A 20,439-nucleotide genomic window follows, 5' to 3' on the forward strand; every position below is an offset into this window, starting at 1 on the left:
ACCCTCACCATCATCCACGGAGTAGAGATGCTGCCATTTTTTTCTTTCCCTTCCCCTACGTTTTTTCATCATCGTCGTCAGAGAAACTTGGCTTTCGTGCTGGGAGTTCTCGCCTTACAGACGCCATCAGTGAGAACACTGAAGCTACGCTACCCGAGCTACCGAAAATTTTTGTTCTCATAATGTAGCGGCGCTGTGTGTCGCCAGTTTGCCTGTCAAAGGTGTTTTTGCACCATGTCTTCAGTCGCATACTTGTAGCCTTTTAGTACGTTGTTGCGGATGGCCTGCAGTCTGGTAGCCATTGAAAATAACGAAAGCAACGCACAGAAAGATGCACATACACGATGTAGCAGGAAAGAAGCCTTTATTCAGTCAGTACCAGTGAGGGAAGCCAACAATGGTTGTGAGGTTTAAAGCACGGGAGCATATTTAAGTTCGAATCTATCAAAATATAACCTTCGGATGCAAGTGGTAGGGGCAAAGTTTCAAGGATATTCAAATACCTCTGGTAAATGCAATAATTACAGCTAGTAAGTAGCGGTAGACATAAATGCTTATAGACACAGTCATATTACTCACTCATCCAACTAAAAACAAGGACGATGAGAAGTAATTAAACAAAAGAGTCAACAGAAGTTGTCGTCCGCGTGTTGACAAGCTTTTTGAAATGCTAATAACATCTACTAATTAAACGGTGGTGTCCTATCGATAAAAGACGTTATTAGCTCAAATCCTGCCTCCGGATCGTCGTAAGGCACCATGTGGCCACAGTTGCGCACCGCCACGAAGTTTAGGTTGTCTACGGTCTTTTTGTAGCCGAGGAGCTTCTGTCCGTCCGCACTACGCCAAATTTTCTGAGGTGCATGAGCCCAACGAGAAGCCTGCGACCACGACATTCGCGACAGGAACTGCTCAGTCTGCGTCGTGGGCATGGCAATATCAAGTATACCACTGTAGACGAGGACCTGATAGCCGTTTTCTAGAAGAACAATCAGCTGCGGTACTGATGAACGCGTCGTTTCCTCCAGGAAATGATTAAACACAATGTCACGACTTGTTGAAAACTGACGCTCTCCAACGTGCAAAGCACGCCTAATCTCCGGCCTGACGACAAACATCTTGTAATCTCTAATATCTGCCGGCTCCTTGTCGTACAAGTAATTGTATATGAACTCAAAGCCGGTGAGAGTCTTGAAGGCGGTTTCGTTGGCTTGAATGCCAAAGACAAGGCTGTCTATTACACGGGTGGCCAAACCTGTGTGGCCGGAACGAATAAGTTCTATGATTTCGTCGGCAATACTAGTCATGTAATTGGCGCCTTTGCGGTCGAGAAGGCCGATGCCATACAAAAATTCGCCAAACCCCAGCATGTTAACAGGGTCTGTGAAGCCATTGCCGTAGGCGATGCCACGGAAGTTGATCTTCACCTGCGTCGAGCCAGCGTTCTCGTGTATGGTAGCGCCGATCGCAGGCACGTATTTACCTGCAATATAATTGTTAAGTTGTAAAACAATGAATGAAAAGTAAATTTTAAATATGTTAGGTGGATTGAGAGGGTAACAAATCATCGTGGGGGATTTAGTAATGGTGTCAATGTTCGTCCCTGCTATGAATGATTGTTGAAACGAGCATTGGTAAGAGACTGACGCTATTAAACATTTAAAAGGGAACAAAAACATCAATGGGACACTTGCTCTTACCTCGAAGCCCCATAACTACGCAACTTGTCGCTGCAATCTTTCTTGCTTCTAGAATTTTAAATACTGCTTGTTGAAAGAACACCAGTGGAACAGACGGGCTGCAGTTTTATAGAACAGTTACTTGGCCCGCTTCATATCCTAGCGTTGACATGGGAGCCGCCGTAATCGTTTGAATGTGTCTTTTCTTTGCAAAGAGTGAAAAGGAGGAATTTAAATTTAGCTTGCTTCGCGAAACTTTTGTTTGGTTTCTGAAACTTTTCATACCCAGCACGCAAGAAAAAAAATATATGGGGTCTGTCATAAGCCAGAACGAGAAGGTACTCTGACTTAATATGTTTTCTATTAGGATATGCCGATACGGTCACAAAATTTAAATTGAGCTTCTTGGGTAGATTGCTTATGTTCAAGTATACATGTTGAAATATCAAAAGACAATTGTTTTTCTGTGAAATGGAAATCAAAACATATCATGATAGAGCGCAAATCTGACACTAGGGAAAGCTCGTTTTTATGTTGACAAATTAATTCACAACGCACAAAATTAGCCCAGAAAAATATGCTGTTTCCTAGTTTCGCGCAAAATAACTGCATTATTTGATGTCAGATTTCTTTTCCTAAATATCCTTGTTTTTTTTAACATTAGGCAGCGGAACACTCACTTTACCAATTTGGAAAAAAATTAGCTGAACAAGGATCAGCATATACTTTGAATTTCTTTGGGAAACATACTGGCTACTTTTTTTATTCCGCCTTTCGAGCCCGCTCCGTTCATGCACTTAGCTATGGTCGTAAAAATAACCTAAAAATGATACATAAAACCGCCACTTCAGACGACGAACTGTAGTAACGTTGTACTGCGCTGCATTATCGTAGCTGCATCCCTGTTCAGAACATTGGCTGGGATGTATAAGAAGCATACAGTAAGTAAATACAGGTCACATTCACATCCTTAATATTAATAGAAGATGTCCTCAATAGACATGAGCCAAAGTATAAGCTCAAACTTTTGGTGGTTTCGGTGCGTGTCTTTTGGCGTCATAGTCAAATGTCTTGGAACTTTACACCGCGTTGTGGCATTTAAAGTTCAGATAACGGGTATTTGCATCGTGGTTCAATTCGGAATAACGTTTAGCTAGTTAACCCTACCATTCCCTGTACACTTCATGGCCTCCAACCTGGACTGCTGTGTGTACTAGCCATGCATGGTTATACTGCATTGCGGCACTGTTTATGTTCTTGTCTCCCTCCAGCGGAACCTAAGTCAGGAATTTTCCTCTCTTCCGTAAATGTCCTGTCTTTGTTTCTTCAAAATATTTTGATGGCAACGAATTTTTCCTAGACATCGCTCCCGAGGAGATTAAAATAAACATTTGTTCTAGTAACGAGAAGAGATGCATTTACTATATAGGTATATATTAGGCACGTAGTACCTTAGGACCGCACAATGCCCGTCCGCGTCCGTGCGCATAGCATTTAAAATCGCAAAAAAATCCCACAAGCACCGGCAGGATCCGAACCTGTGTCTGGTAGACCACAGACAGTTAGAGTCAGTCGTCTTACCCCTTGGGCTACGACCGTGATTAATGCCAGAGAGTCAAACGGCTTACTCCCTCGTCTGTAACGGTGCGGAGTACCTTCGGACCTCCCAATGTCCGTCCGCGTCCATCCGTGCGCGCACCATCAACAAGCGAAAATCAAGTGAAATTCGATTTGAGCCATGATTTTCAGTTTCATTTAGGGAATAATCATGGTCCAAGTCACGGCTCAAATCGAATGACGGTCGGGGCGCAAATCGGATATCACTCTGGGCGCAACTTGGACGTCATTTCGAGCCCCCGTACTCCGCACCCTCACCATCATCCACGGAGTGAAGGTACAGCCATTTGTATATATATGTATATATGTCTGTGTGTCTGCGTGTGCCCACTCGCGCACGCGCGCGCGCGCGTGTGTGTGTGTGCTCTTGCGTTCGTGTGCCTGTATGCGTGTGCGTACGCAAGCGTGTGTTTGTGTGCGGGCGCACCTGTGTGCATGCGTGCGCGTGTTTGTGTATGTGTGAGTGTGCGTGCGTGCGCGCGTGTGCGTATTTTTTCTTCGTGTGAGAAAAATGTAGGCTTCCCTGCCTCCATAACTGTATGTATGTGTGAAGAGTAGTTGTCGTATCTTTTGTGCAAAATAATGTATGTGGCCGAGATCAGACCCACGTTCTTTCAACCAATGTGGGTTCGCGAAATTGTGGAACGTTGAGCAGCACTACAAGAAATATGACATTCGGTCTAGGAAATTATGTACACCAGCTACGCAGGTATCATATTGTGCGAGATAATTGAACACACACACACATCCCCATTGCAAGCAGGCGATTCATTTTTCATCACGGCTTGTTTCCTTATACGCCAGGCGCAACTTGGTGGCGCTTGGCTTTAAGGATTTATTTTGAGCAACCTGCAAATTAAAGGCCTTAAATGGCGCCGACACGTACAGAAAGGCGGCAACTGCTTTTCAGGAATATGCATGCAAATTGATACATCTTTGCGGATAATGTAAATGTATTGAAGCACGCTCAAGAAGTATCGACCATGCATAATGAATCAGATACTTCACACACCGGCGTACGACTCCCCAGAGACGTAGAACTCGTTGTCAGCCAACTCGCCGAACAGCGTGAAGAACTGCTGCAGGAACTCGAGCATGTCGCGGCCAACGTCAGTCATGTTGCGGGCGTAGCCAGCCTCGTTCTCGGTGAAGCTGTATCCCGCACCCACCGGCTGGTCCACGTAGAGCATCGAGTAGCGCTGCGCCCACGTCAGCTGGCGGAACTCTGCCCTCTTCCCACCTTTCGCCACGCGGTACGGCCCATGCTCCGAGAAGAAGCCTAACAGGGAAGTCGTTCCCGGCCCACCTTGCAGCCAGAGTATCACTGGGGCATTTTCCTGGTCACTCTGCATGTGGGGAAAATAAGGAAAAGAAATCCTGACGAAATCTGTGTCCGCTGGTGGTTTCTACAGGTACCGATGCTTCACTGGAAAATGGAAAGTACTTGAGCAGTTCCTGTACAACCAGGTCAGTTAACACACAGCAAAACAAATGTCTGGGCTTGAACCTAAGCTTCTACAAGAACTAATTCGTAAAAAGGTGCAATTTCACTGAATATAAAGATAGTCTTCAGAAAGTACAGATAAAAATACGTTAGCACGGCTGTATATAGATGCTCATGAACTTGATCGTGACTAGTTCATAATGAACTAACCTAAAATAAAGGGCTGTTCGCCCAGCGCCGCCAGCTCGAGCTTTAAGTGGACCATTAGAAATGTCACCTATGCGTCGTAGCAGTGGGAACAGGGTCTATTAAGGTCAGGCTCAAATAAACGCCCCGCCACAATTTAGCAGCAGTACAGAGGCACCAGCAAACATGACGAAGTTCAGGAACAAATCATCTCCTCGGAGTCATTTTATCAGCAAGAGGGTGTTTTTTGAGGATACATATTGTTTCGCGAATATTCTTCAGAAACAATAAAGAGTCCCCTACGTTCGCGACACTAATAGCGCAAAACTTCTGCAGGAGACAATTGAGCAAATTCTTCTCCAAAATTGCGAATTCGAGCTTCAAGTGTTAAAAGTGCAACCTAGGTCTCTTTTGACCACGTGAATTTCTTTCTCCGCTGTTAAATATTTGTAACTAAATTGCTAAGAGAGATGATTACCACAGTCCCTGGTCTACCAAGGTCAAGCGGACGCGCTGATGATCATGTCTGCTATTCTGCAGTCGGTGGGGACTGTTCTTGTGGATTCCTCAACGCAAGACCAAAATGCGACACTCAAAACTAGCTTTGGTGTTTGCTTCCAGTTTTTATCGCAGTGTAACTTGGTTTTCACTGAATAAAAATGAATGATTTTACACAGCGTTTTCGTGATTACGTTCATCGCGGGTATTGTTTGCCGCATACGGAATACGGTGGCAGGCAGCCCGAACACCCTGGCATCAACAAATTTAAGCAGAACTACGGTATTTTTCCCGTGCTTGCATATTCCTAGGCGGGTGCCAATACCACAAAACGAAATATTACTCGTAGTGCCACTGTCATGCTGTTATTTCACTACTTCACGGGTTTCGTGCAATAGTCGAGCACTTGCACCCTACCACTGGACACACGTTCGTCAGCGCCGAGAATATCTCGGTTCCAGTGCCCCACCAGAATATATTGTATGCCATTTGCGACGTAAATATTGACCAGTTCTTAAGCACGGGCACTTCAATTGTGCGCCATTCAGTTGAGTTCTGCGGAACTCAAGGGGCACACAGAAGTTCGAGGCCCGCCCTTCTCAGCGCGTTACCGGTTTTGTCCCAAATTCAGCCGTCGGCTTGTCGAAAGAGATGTGTCCGTGGCTATGATGTTTTGTTTTTTTCACGCAAAGCACCACTGTGTTCTGAAGGGTGTTTAGTTTAGCCTCGAGCCTTATTTCAGTCGGTTAGTTTGCAAATAATTAGATTTCACTTCAGTCACTCCCAGGTGGAGTGTCTTGAAATAAAATTTACGGCTCCTTGTGACTGATTGAAGTTTGTGCTCCTTCTCTAAGGCTTTCATGATTTATTGAATGTGGGGTTTAACGTACTGAAGCTACAACTGGGTTATGAGGCGTGCCGTGACGGAAGGCTCCGTTTTAATTTTCACCACATGATGATCTTTTAGGTGCGGGGAAATCTCGACACACCTCACGTCTTCATAAAATTTTCATTTAGGTAACCGTTTCCCGTTGGCATAATGGGGAAAGAAAGCTGTAAACTAATGATGCCACATTATGTTCAGACACGGTTTTGAAAATTTCAGTTTTTGTTTATGGGGAAACGGTACAATAACGGAGCTACACTACCTCAGGCACAATATACAACTTTTATTTGTTAGATTTCAATAAAGATCCTGCTTATATATGTGTTACCACGATATACAGGTGACAAGTTAACCAATTAGCTGCGTATCTCAGCTTCACTGCAAATGTCGTTCAAAGTCTGTAGTCATCAGCTTCCCCGGCGACGTAACACCATCTCCTCCGTGTTGTGCATCACGTGGCGCTGTATTCTTTCCTTTCCTCTCCTCCCATGATAAAAAAAAATTTACGTTTGCTCAATCGGACTGAAGGAGTTTCCCTCAACAGACCCAGTTGAGCTACATCTGTCGGGAACTTCTTTTTCCGGTCTTCCTGGAAGAGCTCCAAGAAGCATCTTGGTTATTGCTGCGTTGTATATCCCGTTTTAAAGAGTATCCTTTTTACCTTATACTAAACTCTCTGTTTTTCTTTACTTTATAGGTGATCCTACTGTCAGTTATGTGCTTTTTTTCTGATATGCGCAATGGTTTCGTTCTGCTGAACGGGCTTCACCTGCACAGTGCATGCTAGCATTATCAGTGCTTTATCCGAGCAGTATCAGTCTTGTCTATATATACTCCTGCATTGAGCGTTGTTTCACCTTTTAACCTTACGGGTGGTTCATGGCCAATGTTGCCAATCTTCAATACATTGATGCTTTATTCCCCAATATAAAGGAATTAAGATCTGATTTGAGAGCAACCATACTCTTGTACTCTTAAAGCAGCCATGAAGAGAAAACACAAGTTTAGTTCATTAAAAAGATTGCCTCGTTAGAAGCGTACTGACACCACTTTTAACGTAAACTTCGCTCAAATAAGCTACATAATTAGGAAAAAAGGGAATGGCCATGCGACCCACTAGCTCATTTCCCGCAACAGAACCTATAATGACACATGAGACAGCTCTGCGATTGGCGGAGGGCGGCAAAAGCAAACGCAAATTAGGCAGAGTTTATAAGCTTGCTGAACGAGCTATTGGCGCCTAAAGTTAGGGCACATTCTTTTTAAAGCCGTAAGAATGGTGGGACAAACAGTGTCAGTTACGAAAGCACATCTAAACATAGAAGTACCGATGCGTACTGCTGTTGGCACTGCGCGCACTATGCTTGTTTAGCTTCACAGAACTGCGGAGCTTTGGGGTCTTCTCAGACGATACTGGCCGATTGATTGACGCTACGGTGTCTTACGTGACCATATTTGTCGAGCGAGCACTATGTTTCAGGCAACGATTTTCTCCCAGAACAAAAACAAGTCAGGTTATAGCAGGTCAAAAACAAACCAAAGGCACAAAACGGCATGCCACGGTATAGTGGCGCATCTAGGTTTAACGCAAACAAACGCGTGAACACCTCAATGCCAACATTGCTGTACAGGGTGGAGACACCCTTTGAGCCTTCCCGTGCAGCTGCAATTGATCAACGTGCTCACCGAGTCGTTCTTTTCGCTTCACACGCGACCCAGCAACGCGAAACAGATCAGATGATTCAAACTTCGCCAGTTAACCGCGTTGCAGCGGTAATTGTAGCGCGGTTTTGATACAATGACTTGATTTGGCGGCGAGCGAGTGACCCAAAATGGCGGCGCCAGGGTATACGTGTCTCCACCCTGCACGGCGGACGCGTGAATCAAGGAACCCTAGGCTGCAGGGCGGTCTGTGATGTCATTGCGCACCACAAAAACACAAGATTGAGCGGGAAAATCAAAGTTCTAACTTAAATTGATTAATTTCTCATTGAGCGAAGCGTGGTTTGCATTCGGGCAAGCGCTGGGGCACTATAAAACACGAAATGTTTCGAATGACACAAACTTGTATGTTGTCTTCATGGCTCCTTTAAAAGACAAGGCTGGAAGTGGTAGAGCCCTAATGACAAAACTTTCGGCTGTTTGAATTGTTGAGACTGCGCATGTTGCAATGTACAACCACGTCAATGCGTGTCATTGATATCATTTGCATCTATCTGGTGTTTATAGAGTTTTGATAAAAACGAAAGTGTTTTGGGTCATTGAATTTCCACTCACCAGGGAAGGCACAAACCAGAAGAAGAGGTTGCTGTTGTACTGAGGGTTTACGGTCAGATACCCCGCGTAACCTGGGACTTCCCGGTCAGCAGGAATGTTACCGACCTTGGACAATTTCTTAGCCTCGTCCAGGCGCCCTTCATTGATGAGTGGGGTAACGTACAGTGTCTCACCTGCAAAAAAAGTGTAAGCTTGCCCATAACACAGACTTCGGTGGTCTCTCACTGTGCGCGGTCATGGTGTCGCAAAATGTTGTACTCGACAATAAGTTTTAGCTGTACACAATACCTTAATTTTTTATTAGCTAAGTTTTAAGCTGCGCTCATATCATGAAACGTGAAGGGCACGTGTGCACAATCTGTAATACCAAACGTGACGGTAAAGCAATGGCGTTGTTGGGATTATGTGATGACGTTAAGTTCATTCGCTTTTATGCTAGCCGGGTCAGTTGGCGGGGGCACTTTCCCGATGAAGCACAAGTTATCTTCGTCGCTCCACAAGCCGAGAGAAGTACTAGAGGAAAGCGTTGGTCTGTACAGCGTGTTCTTGGGCTAGTTGGTGCATCATTTCAAGGGTAAAAAAACCGCGTAAAAGGAAATAAGGAAGGGAGAGGGCGGGTGCTGCGCTCGTCCTGTCTCTTCCTTATTGTATTGTCTTTTACGCGCAGTTTGTCTGTACACTGTGTTGGCAAATGTTAGTTTCGAAAGTCGCCACCAAAACACACAGAAAGTCGCATAGGCAAAATGACGTGTATGCAAGCGTGAATATTGTGACGGTAAACGCAATTCAGACACTGAGGACCGCTCGCTTGGGGTATTGCGAAAACATGGCATTTGATTTCAAGCTGTGTGATCTTGTATATCTGTTTGAGAGTTGGTCGTCATTACGTAATCTTCTCTTCCAATAATATCTGCCTTAGCAGAGCGATCTTTACCTGGCCTGAAATGTTCTCATGGTATGGGTGGTGGTGGTGTTGACTCTTGGTGGCTTATCCTTCAGCAAGCGCCTGCCTTTTTGCTGGCCGTAGTGCATATTTGTGTTGTGGTGCATATTCTCCTGAAGTGCACTGGTAACATTGGCTACCACGAGCGACGGAGCAGCTGATGAAACGCTCTGTGGTAATTGCCGTGGACGCATTGTCACGACACTAGAAACTGGTCCAGTGCTGTGGTTGTGCCTTTTCCTTACCATTGTCAAAGATTCCTTTTCAAGCGAGGCTTCTGTTGGCTGGCGTGCGCCGTCGGTGGCGATGTACGTGAAACGACTTGCGTCAAAGCCAACTTTGTCTTCGCGCTCTAAAGTTGAAGATGATGATGTTCCGTTAACGTGATTGCACGTAAATACTCGGGGGGATTGGCCAGTGATGAAGTGTTTACTGCGCCCCTGCTGGAGCTTATAGATATAATGTTGGATCTCACCTTTCATAGCTCATGTATGCGTGCTTTCCCCAGTGTCGCGATAGATCACGTTACAATGGGACCCTATCAGCGTCAACGCTCGCATCACGCCGCATTAAAGGTGCTGTCGTTCGCTCCCGTCGAGCACTTCAACTTTTAGCGAAGCATGGGTAGGCCGCAGGTCGTCGCTAAGCGGGAAAGCGAACAGGACACACTCTTCTAAATAATCATTTATGCCACAAAGAGCGTTCTAGTACGGGCAATTTAGCAGTAGTCTGCACGACGTCTGAAGAGATCCCTTGAAGACGGCGTCATAAGGACTGCGCTCCGCCATCCCCATTCTCTTCCTCCCCCCTGGCCTTTGGCCATCCTTTCTAATAAAGTTTACAACAACAACAACAGCCACTGAAGAAGAAAAATGCTGACGATAATCGCACAACAATGACCAACGATAACGTATTCCAAACATTTCCGTGCGGGCAAAGCTCAGCAAAATGAAAGGGTTTGGTCTTCGTCGATCAATGGTTCTGCGTTCTAATTTCGGTCATTGTGTTTTTATTGTAGCAGTGTTTTCATTTTTGTATTCGTACCACTGCCTTTCGATTTTCATCTGTTTTTCTTCTAAGAGAGGTAAAGCTTAGCGTGTACCCGTGTTTCCGAAGGGAAGGTCTTTGCTAATTTCTTCTATTTTGTTCTTTTGTTTTGTTTTTGTAACACTACCTTAGATGCTAGGCCAGTGTCCCCCGTTAACCATGCATATACGCTAGTAGAGCAAAAGGCCAATGATACGTCATTTATTCCGCTCCAAATACTTCTATAGGCCTGCATACGGGTGATTGCCTCCTGTGATTACAACCATGATATTTCTTTATTCGGTCCAATTCTTGATGCGATGGGCTCGGCGTCCTGTATACAATGCAGGACGCTGAGCCCATCACACCAAGGTCTTCCACAGCTGATGCAGAACCGACCCCATGGAATATAACACCGATGCCGCGACGTATTGAAGGCGTGCAGAACATACGTCGCAGAAATCGACTTAACCGACAAACTCTCGCCGCGTACGATGTCCGCACTACTTCAGACACCGTGACAGAAGACGCCGCCATCCCGCTGGCCATCATCCCCGCAGCGACCCCGAAATAACGTCAACCCAGACTCACAATTGGCCTTCCGCCACTATGCCTCCGGTTACTATGCCTGACAACGAATTTCGCACCTTGACCTCACTATTCTAAGCCAACACACCTCGTTCTGGGAACGAGTTGGCACACGCTGCAGCCTGCTAGCTCAACCTTCGTGCATTCCCGCTAGATGATCATGACAACTCGTTGGCAGCTCTCTCCCGTCCTCTGTTTATCACCAACTTACACCAGCGTTCTGTACAATTACAGAGCTTTCTGTCGAACACTCCCCGCCATAATATGTTCTTCAACCCTTGAAAAGCCCGTGAACGGCGCAGATTACAGACATATACCTATTGCAATTGCGCCTACCTTCGCGACATCTCACGCACAACATATCCATCCTTCTGCCCAACTTTCCAGACGCACCCAACAATACCACACACCTCCTAAGGCTATCCCCCAAATACCCCATCCCAACCCTCACCCTCCTCTGGGGAGATGAAGGTGCTTGCGACGCAAGGGCCTGTTTCAAGTCCAGGTCCTACTAATGAATCGAATAAAGGCCAAAGCGGCAGCCCTTGGTCTGCCGAAATAGGGGAACCACATATACCTCCCTACTTCCTTTCCCTTCCCTAATATTTCATTTAACAAACGCTTTACGAACGAACGAACGTCCTTTTCTTATTCGCTTTCATTTTCTCCATTGACATTGCAAGCCCTACAGGTACGCTATTATCGTGATCTTGCTTGTCTACTCCTCAAAGCAGAATTCTCAAATTACTCGTTTGGGCCTCAATACGTGTCACGGACAGACGTTTGCAAGTCATTGACAACACTGTGTTCAGTAGCTTCGGCTTACGATGTCTAAAACAAATCATTTGGTGTGGTGGATGGCATACGCGTTTGTCTTGCGGGCGTCTGAATTTCTCGTGATGATAATGCATTTGCTCGACATAAAAAGAAGGACGTCAGCTACAGACCCATGGAATATGGCCACGTGTCACGGGTGTGTGGTTTGAAAGGCTGCCAATATTTAAAATTACTAAATTATGCGAAAAACCTAGATATGCCACACAGAAAAAAGGAGGACGTGTATGAATGTTGCCTTGACACTGTCGATATTCTTTTAAACGCAGTTTACAATATACAAAAAGAAAGGACAGGGAAAGCTTTGCGGGTATCATACGAACACAGTGCAGTGACGAAATTAGGTTTTTAAAGCACCATGCTTCAAGTACAATGATTGGAACCCCCAATCAAAGGAAATGGAGAATAAATGATAAGCTGTTCTTTTGTAGTATATTTTACTGATACCTAGCGGCATTGACTTCCACGTATAAGTTATGCAGCATTCCTGAAGTATTGCGCTTGTGATGGCTTCTAAAAACCACACTGCGAAATTGTGGCCTTGAGAGGCTCAGTTCGCTGACCCATTTTGTTCGCCTGCACTGCCAGGAGTGTTTTGACATGCTTTAAAATGCCATACACGTGTGCGGGTTTCTTTTGTTGTACTGGTGCTTTTTCCTGCTCAGCGTTGTTGATGGTAACCTTCATGGTAACCTTTCAAATCCGATAACCTTGACACGTGGAAACAATGTCTCGCTCTCCTGTCCCGCAATGTTTTTATTATTGCGTGGGAAACACATGGGACGTGTTGGCTGAATTTTGCGCCAGCCACAGCAGCCTGATATAGAAGAGCAGAAAATGGCGAAGGAGGGAGGGCACCACAAGTGGCCGGGCCATGAGAAGGGGAGAGCTGCCTTCGCAACGCTGAAGGCATGAGTATGGCAACGTCAAAGTTCCGCAACTTCAGAGGTAGGAGTAAACCGTTAAAAACCAAGCGCTTAGCTAATGTATGGCGGAAAACCACGAAGCAGGAGGATGGCGTCTGCATGGGGACTGAGCTTGAAGAGCGGGAGAGAGAGGCAATAAAATTCTCGCAAATTGATAAAGATACTTCACTGAACCTGCAGTAATATTTTGTCTAAGCGTCAGCAAAATAAAGCTTGTGTACCATTGTCTTCTGCTATGTAACTGGATTTTTTCCAATCCGGTATTTATAGAAAAACCTTCGCTGTCGTTACGCCAAGACAAAACGTTTCCTTCAGCATTTCCTGCCCCCTGGATGTCTCTGTCATTTTGATATTTATCTGCGAAGTTGTTGTTGATCGACGCTTTCATGGGACGAAATGTGGTAACGTGGTCGCAGCGTTGTAAACAGGGCTGAGCCTAGCGAGAAGGACAACAAGCACAAAGCAAATAAGCAGCAAGTCAAAAGAATGCCTGAACAATGACGATTATATAAGGAAAGAATTTCTATAGCATTAAATCTGGTGATAATGTTTCTACTTGTCAAAATTGTTGAGCGAAAAGAAAACAAGCATATTTGAGGTAAGACCTCATCAATACACAGGTGATATTTGCCTCGTTTTACTAAATAAAAATAAGGGGTCGCTTGAATTTTTTGCTGCGCTGTTAACATCAGAGTTCGCGACGTTATGTGAGTGGAGGTACCCTAATTATTTCTTTGTAGTTCATTCCGATGAATATCTGCCCTGCACGTACTTAGCCTATGTTTCAACATGCGTGTGATTTTGTGCAGATTCCTAATATGGAACGCACACACACACACACACACACACACACACACACACACACACACACACACACACACACACACACACACACACACACACACACACACACACACACACACACACACACACACACACACACACACACACAAACATACGGACTTACAAGGTAAGACGGGTGTCGAAATCAGGGGAGAATATAAGCATATCGTCCAAGTAACATAAACAAGTTTCCAGATGAGGCCGTGCCGAGTCTCATCCATCATGTGCTCAGAAGTGGCAGGCACATTACATAATCCAAACGGCATAACGTTAACTTCGTATAATTTAACGTAAAACCGTTGTGACATATAATTGAACGTGAATGCTTTTTTTACGGTCATTGCCTGCCATCGGCACCTGCCAGTAATCAAAGCGCAGGTACAGCGATTAGAAGAACTCAGCTCCTCGCCGATAGTCTAAGACATTGTCGATCGCGTGCAGAAGGTAAACGTCTTTCAGAGTGACCTTATTAGGTCGGTGATAATCCACACAAAATCAAATAGATCCATCCTTCTTCGTAAGAAATACAACTGGAGAAGCCCAAGGGTTAATAGAAGGCGGAAGGATGCCACACTGGTGCATCTCATCAATATGGCTTTCGATAACAGAACGTTTTTTTTGCCGAACCGCGACATGATCGCTGGCGCAAAAGACGGTGGGAGGCTTTCCTTTCGATGAGAAACGGTCAATTGTGCGATTCAAAGAAGTCTTCTGACAGTCGAGGGGGGATTGGAAACGCTAAAGAAAGGTTATAAGCCGGTCGCTATGAAGAGAATGGGGACTGTCACCTACGGCTGGAACGAAGGCAACAGAATCAAATGGAAGAGGTCGGCTTATTCAATTGACAGGCAGAGCAGGTGACATATTCGGGAAGTCGACGAGGTGGCTGTCGATAGCTCCCACGTGCCCAAGGGACTCGCCAGGAAGGACAGCTAAGAGGAAAGGAGATGCATTGCGGATTGACCTAGTGCCAGCACCATTCTCGATAGTAAGGACGGCGTAGGGAAGGGGGGTGCCTTCGCAGTAGACAAAGAGACGAGAAGGCGTGAGCATGGCTGTTGCATCAGACAACGTGTTACAGGTCACTGGGATGATAACGGCAGAGGCTGGCGCAACGGTGCAACTGTGGGCAGTGTATAGCTTAGAAGAAAGCGGAATACTGTCCGTTTCGACGCCAAAATGAGGAAGTAAAGCTAGCTAAGTGCGGGCACAGTCAACAATGGCAATATGACATGAGAAGAGATACCACCCTAAGATGATGCGATGGGAACAAGAGGACTAGACAAGAAACTCGATGATGTACAGCTCATTTTCTATTAAGCTCCGGGCGGTGCACACTGAGAGGGCCTGGACGTGATGCGCTGGGGAAGTGCGGAGATGGAAACCGGGAATTGACGTCTTCACTTCTCTCTTTACGGCAGATCTCCTCATCCGTAACTAATACCGCAGCTCCAGTGTCAACCAAGGTGTATGTGTGGATTTCTGAACGTCTGCTTCAACCGTGTTCGCGGGAGACAGACAAGGGTTTCGGTATTTTGTCGGCACCGCAGTTCTTGCCCCGGAACTGCAGCGATCAGTTTTCCTACGGGGCATTCGAACGACGCCGCAACAGCGAGATGGAACGCGTGAGAGGAGAAAAGGGCCGACGAGTACCGCAAGAGTGTTCGTTACGAGAAGGCGGGGTATAGGATGACTCTGAAGGGTCATCGCTGTAAGAATGGCGAGGAATATGCGCGTTACCAGCGTAGGATGGCCGGTGGTAAGCATCTCCTGGCGGCAGAACCTACGGCGCAATAACGTACCACGTGGACAGGAATTCGACAGGAGAAACATGTGGACCGGTTATGAGGCGTTCGCCAGGAGTTGGTGTGGAGCGGTGGCGAGCGAACGTGAGGAAGAATTGGCGGCGGCTGTTGGCGGCGTCGAGGCTCGAAAGCGTAAGGCGGTGCCCGTACCGCAACGTCAGCGTAGCAAAGTGGAGCTGCACCAGGTAACGGCTCGAAAGCAGCTGGAATAGCTTCGGCAAATTGCTCTCGGATGATTTTACGGAGTGGCCACGACAGGGCAGGTCTTGTTTTGGCGACCACGGCAGCGATAAACGATGCAGAACCGAGATCTGCCGTGCGACCTCCTCCAAAATTATCTTCTTAATATTAAGCAGCAGGGACGGGTTTTCGTCGACTGGCAGTGCACAGAGTGGGTCGTCACGCTGCGACAGTCGGCAACGAGTCAAGATGCGCTGCCTGCGCAACTCTTCATAACTTTGGCACAGGCTTATGACTTCGCTTACGTTTTGGGAATTTTTCGAAAGCAGCGTCTGGAGCGCGTCCTCATCTATTCCTTTGAGGCTGTGTTTGGTGGTGTTGGGCTCAGGCATCGAGGAGTTCACGCGCCGGCAGAGAACTGCCACATCTTCAACGTAGCTTGTAAAGGCTTCACCGGCCTGTTGTGTCCGCTCTCTCAAGCGCTGCTCCACACGAAGCTTGCGCGCAGCTGAGCGGCCAAATACGCCATAAAAATGGTTTTAAATGCGAGCCAGGTTGTCCACCCAAGTCAAGGAGACACCTACGTTACTGAGCTGGTTGAATTAGACAGAAATAAGGGTTGGCAGTCAAGAAAACCTCGGAAAGCAAAGGGGAGAATGTGGTAGGTCGTAAAAACATACAGAATTTAGAAAGACAGAAAGAAAGTGAATAAAAATGACCACCGACAAGTAAACCGACAGAGAGAGGCAGAGCTTGATGAGGAAGGGTCATTCCTATTTCCGTTGTGGCTTGGCTCGACTCACCTACTTTGCTGTGATGAGGCTTACCCCCTGGAGTGTCTTTCGGAAGCGAATGCCTGTAATTGTGCAAAAAAGAAACTGAATTCCGACATTTTCTGGGTGAAATTATGAAGTTTTCTGGAAATCATAATTGAATCCGTAAATTCACTTTTTCTATTTTGCGCTACTTGTATTCATAAGATAAACAAGTACGTAGCCATTGCGCTTGCGCAGAGCTCTAAGGAAAGCAGCTCTACTTTTCAGCTATGGGCAACGTGATTAATTCTTTGAAGAATGCACCAAGATACAGCGTGTTCCTATACTTCGCAATAGGGTTATAATTGTGTTCCAAAGTTTTCTGAACGTTCCCTAAAGCATGATATCCAACCGAGAAAAATATCGCTTCGTTTGTAATTCGGGTATCTTCATTTCGACTTGTTTACGTTCCGAATCGGGTAAATGATTCGGGTAAAAGTGCCTGGCAAACACAGAATTGCGGTACACATCATAGATTGATGCGCAAGGGCTGCATTTGGAAGTTCATAAGCCGGCCAATAAAGCAGTGGGAAGATAATTTCGGTCTATATTCCTTAAAAGGTGTATTGTTTCATTCGAGGTTGTTTGAAAACCCCGCACCGTCTAAATTATAGTAGTCTATATAGATTATGCCCTTGGCCCCTCCTGGTTGACTGAAAGCGGTGTGGGCGGTTTAACAGTAGGTGCCAATCCAAATATGGACCTCGCTGCTTCCAATGAATTAAGCGTATAGCAGTTTGTTCTGTTGCATGAGAACTCATAGGGTTCTGTAACCGGTATTGGTTTCCCTTTTTCGGTTAGAATGCACTTTCAGCTCATAAAACAGCCAGTAGAGTTTAGAGCCTGAAAATTGTCAAATCTTCAGTTTATGGTTTGTTTTCGAACATATCAACCGAATCATTAAAGCAGCTGGCAGTGGGCTTCCAATACGTTAGGACACAAAGAACCACTTTTCGTACGGGCTACATCTCAATATCGGCAGTTTTCACTCAGGCTATTTTCTTCATGATCCACTTTTTGCACCAGCTACTTTACAAGTACAGCCAGTTGTCATTCAGGTTATTTCTCTCCCGTGTTCTTTTCAGTAGCAATCGTAATCCTTTTTTTAGATTCGCGCAATGCGCTGGTTGGACAGCAGCTGAACCCACCACCCTTGGCGGTGGTGCGCCTTCTGAATACAATGCTACATATTTAAATACAAGATGCGAATACTTGAAAAATCCGTGTTAGCATGAGCTAGAACACTTTGACAACACCATGGATTCCACATGTCTGTGGAATGCAATTGAATGCAATAAAAGTACTGCGAACAAGGATAACTTGTTCACAGTCACCGGCAGCAGGCTTTAGACCCGTTAAGGTTTACAAAGCTACTTTCGAGGTTTGGGGATGCCCAGCAATTTTTGTTGCCAAAAAAAAAACGACTTGACTTGACTCGAATTAACCGTTTCAGTGTTGCGCTGATCAGTTATGCATACTTTATTATGCCCTACGGCGATGAGTGCACTTGCGTTAATACTTCTTCGTTCCACCTAAACCTTGCTTCCCTTCCTGTCAAGCATAAGAGATACCAACTACAGATTGCGGGTTAATCGACCGAAAGGATTATTTACGCGCCAGAAAGACCAGACAGAGCCCCTTTAGGGTGGTCAGGGGTCTTCAATTGATCGAGTAGCCGACCCTCCCTGTGATTAGTAACTGCGGAACATCTCGCTAAACTATAGTGCTTTCAAAATCCAGAAAGAAGGCAGATTAAAAAAAATTTCAAGAAATTGATGGAATTGTGTATTGTCTACAGTGTGAGATCTTTAAAGCGAGATTCCGCGATAAGTATCTAAATCCTTTAGGCTGTTTTATTGTTTTTCAGTTTACTTTTGTTGCTTCTTGCAAGGATGTAAATGTACACAATTAGAGTGAGTAATCGCCTCTACATCGCCAATTATGCGTTTTTCCAGAGAGACATGGTATAGTCATGGTCGCTCTGTTTTCGCTATTTATATTCTTCTTTGGAACATTGTTTCGCTGGGGTTTTTGTTTATTATTCGTTTTTTGGAAGAAATGTATAAGGTGAACATTTTCTAGTTCAGATAATTTTTGCAAAAGTTTAATTTTTCTATGTTTCTTATTTTTGGTTTTTCAAAATTTTGTTCCGCCAAATAAATCCATCTGGACCAATATGTCAACTAAATGTATTACTCCGGCCCATTATGTACTTCTGTGGAAACGCCAAGTGTTCATGGTGGGCCCCTTCTCGGTATTTCTCATTTTTATTCCGGAAGTTAGTTTGCGGGCTTTTTTGTTTGTTCATCATTTTTTTTTGGAGGAGGTGTATCAGCTGCATATTTGGTTTATTTCGCAATATCATCCTTACAAAAACGTTTTTTTTTTCTTTCTTGTTTTTCAAAATCTTGTTGGATCAATTGTGTCCGTTCTATAGTAATAACGATAAAGTGGGTCAAATCCGCCAATTATGCATAGTTGTTGAAATGCACGTCGTTACACGGTCCTGGCTTGGTGAAATACTCTGCAAAGAATGCTACAAATTGTTTAATAAAGCAGCGAAACTAGCTGCAGGTACGAAGAGAGGTCAAGCCAATCGTTCCCCCACTGCCTCCCTCCCTGCATATTTCACGTTCTTGACGGCCCTCTACTCTCCCAACCTAAAATATGTGGTGCTTGAAAAAAACCTTCGTATATAGTTTCTAGAAAAGCAGAAAACTGTTCGCCATGTGCTGACAGCTGTTCTACTGAAAGTTTTGTCATTATTTGGCTTCGTTTACAACGCAAAACATTTGCTGCGGAGGATATACCCACATTGCGAAATGTATATGCATGTTTGGCATTGCGAAGAAAACAAGGCAGCATTGGCTTAAAAAAAGTCGAGCGATCATACCTCTACCAGATACCTGTATTTTATTAAGTCGGTACGTTGCTGCAGAAGTTCCAGCCGGTATATTGGAGATTCAGTAAATTGAAAAATATAGGGCTGTTTCTTTGTAAACAGAGAATAAAACTGTCCGATCATAGTTAACGTTGGACGTTGATTTTTGCTTTCCAGGCAACCGATGTGAATATCAGATCATAGAAAAACGAAATCATGTCTCACCCATTAGGCAAAAGTGCGAGCAGTGCGATTCCACGAAGAAGAAGAAAGGCTATGATGGGTTTCATATTCATAAGCCCTGCAAAAAAGAATTGCTCAGTCTCAACCACAATATATGCAACGATGGTTACCTTTGAAACAAATAGCCGCAACAGATGAAATTCGCAAATGTGACTGAAGTGAAGTCGACGGATGCGCTTCAACTCCTCTCTCGCACTGTTCACCGTAGCCTAATTTTTTTCTCGCCCAGTGGACCTTTCGGCATGTGAGCCTCTTATATGTCACGTCATGGAGGGTTTATTTAGGCCAAAAATAATTGCCTTCAATCAAGCGAGAGCACCGACTGTAAATTTTCACTGATGGAACAATAAACCAACAAATGCAATCCATTTATGCTGTAAGTGAACTTCATACACGTGTGCGAGGAAGACAAATAACCAGCAAATTGTGTGTCACGGGTTGACATGGCTTTATAGTGCGTTCATGTTTGTGAGGTTTTTCTGCAGTCCCAAGTCACAGCAAAAAATAAAAATCAAGGCCATCCGTCCGCGTGAAGGTGGATAACCAGTTGAGCCGCATGTCACCTCTGAGAACTACACGTGCCAATTTGTCCTGCAAAGAGGGGGCAAAGAGCGTCACGGGGGGGGGGGGGGGTGTACTAAGAAGTTTTGGGACCTCAGCAAAAAATTGCTCAATTCTAGAAATATAAAGCTTTTATGCAAGAAGAATGCAGAAGAAACAGAGAAAAAGCAACACGAAGAAAACAAAGAATAAAAGAAAAGCAGGCAA

At 45.2% G+C, this 20,439-nt stretch overlaps 1 protein-coding gene across 1 annotated transcript; it reads right to left on the reverse strand.

Annotated features, from left to right (window-relative positions):
• Positions 1-578: 578 nt before the first annotated feature.
• On the reverse strand, positions 579-19,892 carry LOC144180548 (venom serine carboxypeptidase-like). The gene is made up of 6 exons (XM_077708876.1): positions 19,782-19,892; positions 19,654-19,729; positions 16,536-16,588; positions 8,588-8,760; positions 4,309-4,642; positions 579-1,483 (listed from the first exon to the last, which is right to left on the reverse strand). The coding sequence occupies exons 2-6, from the start codon at positions 19,722-19,724 to the stop codon at positions 684-686; spliced, it is 1,431 nt and encodes a 476-aa protein (XP_077565002.1). The 5' UTR covers positions 19,725-19,729; positions 19,782-19,892; the 3' UTR covers positions 579-683.
• Between the last annotated feature and the right edge of the window lie 547 nt (positions 19,893-20,439).

Source organism: Haemaphysalis longicornis, unplaced genomic scaffold, assembly GCF_048455015.1.
Source record: "Haemaphysalis longicornis isolate Haplotype H1 unplaced genomic scaffold, Haemaphysalis longicornis Haplotype H1 scaffold_4, whole genome shotgun sequence".
NCBI classification, from domain to species: Eukaryota; Metazoa; Arthropoda; class Arachnida; order Ixodida; family Ixodidae; genus Haemaphysalis; species Haemaphysalis longicornis.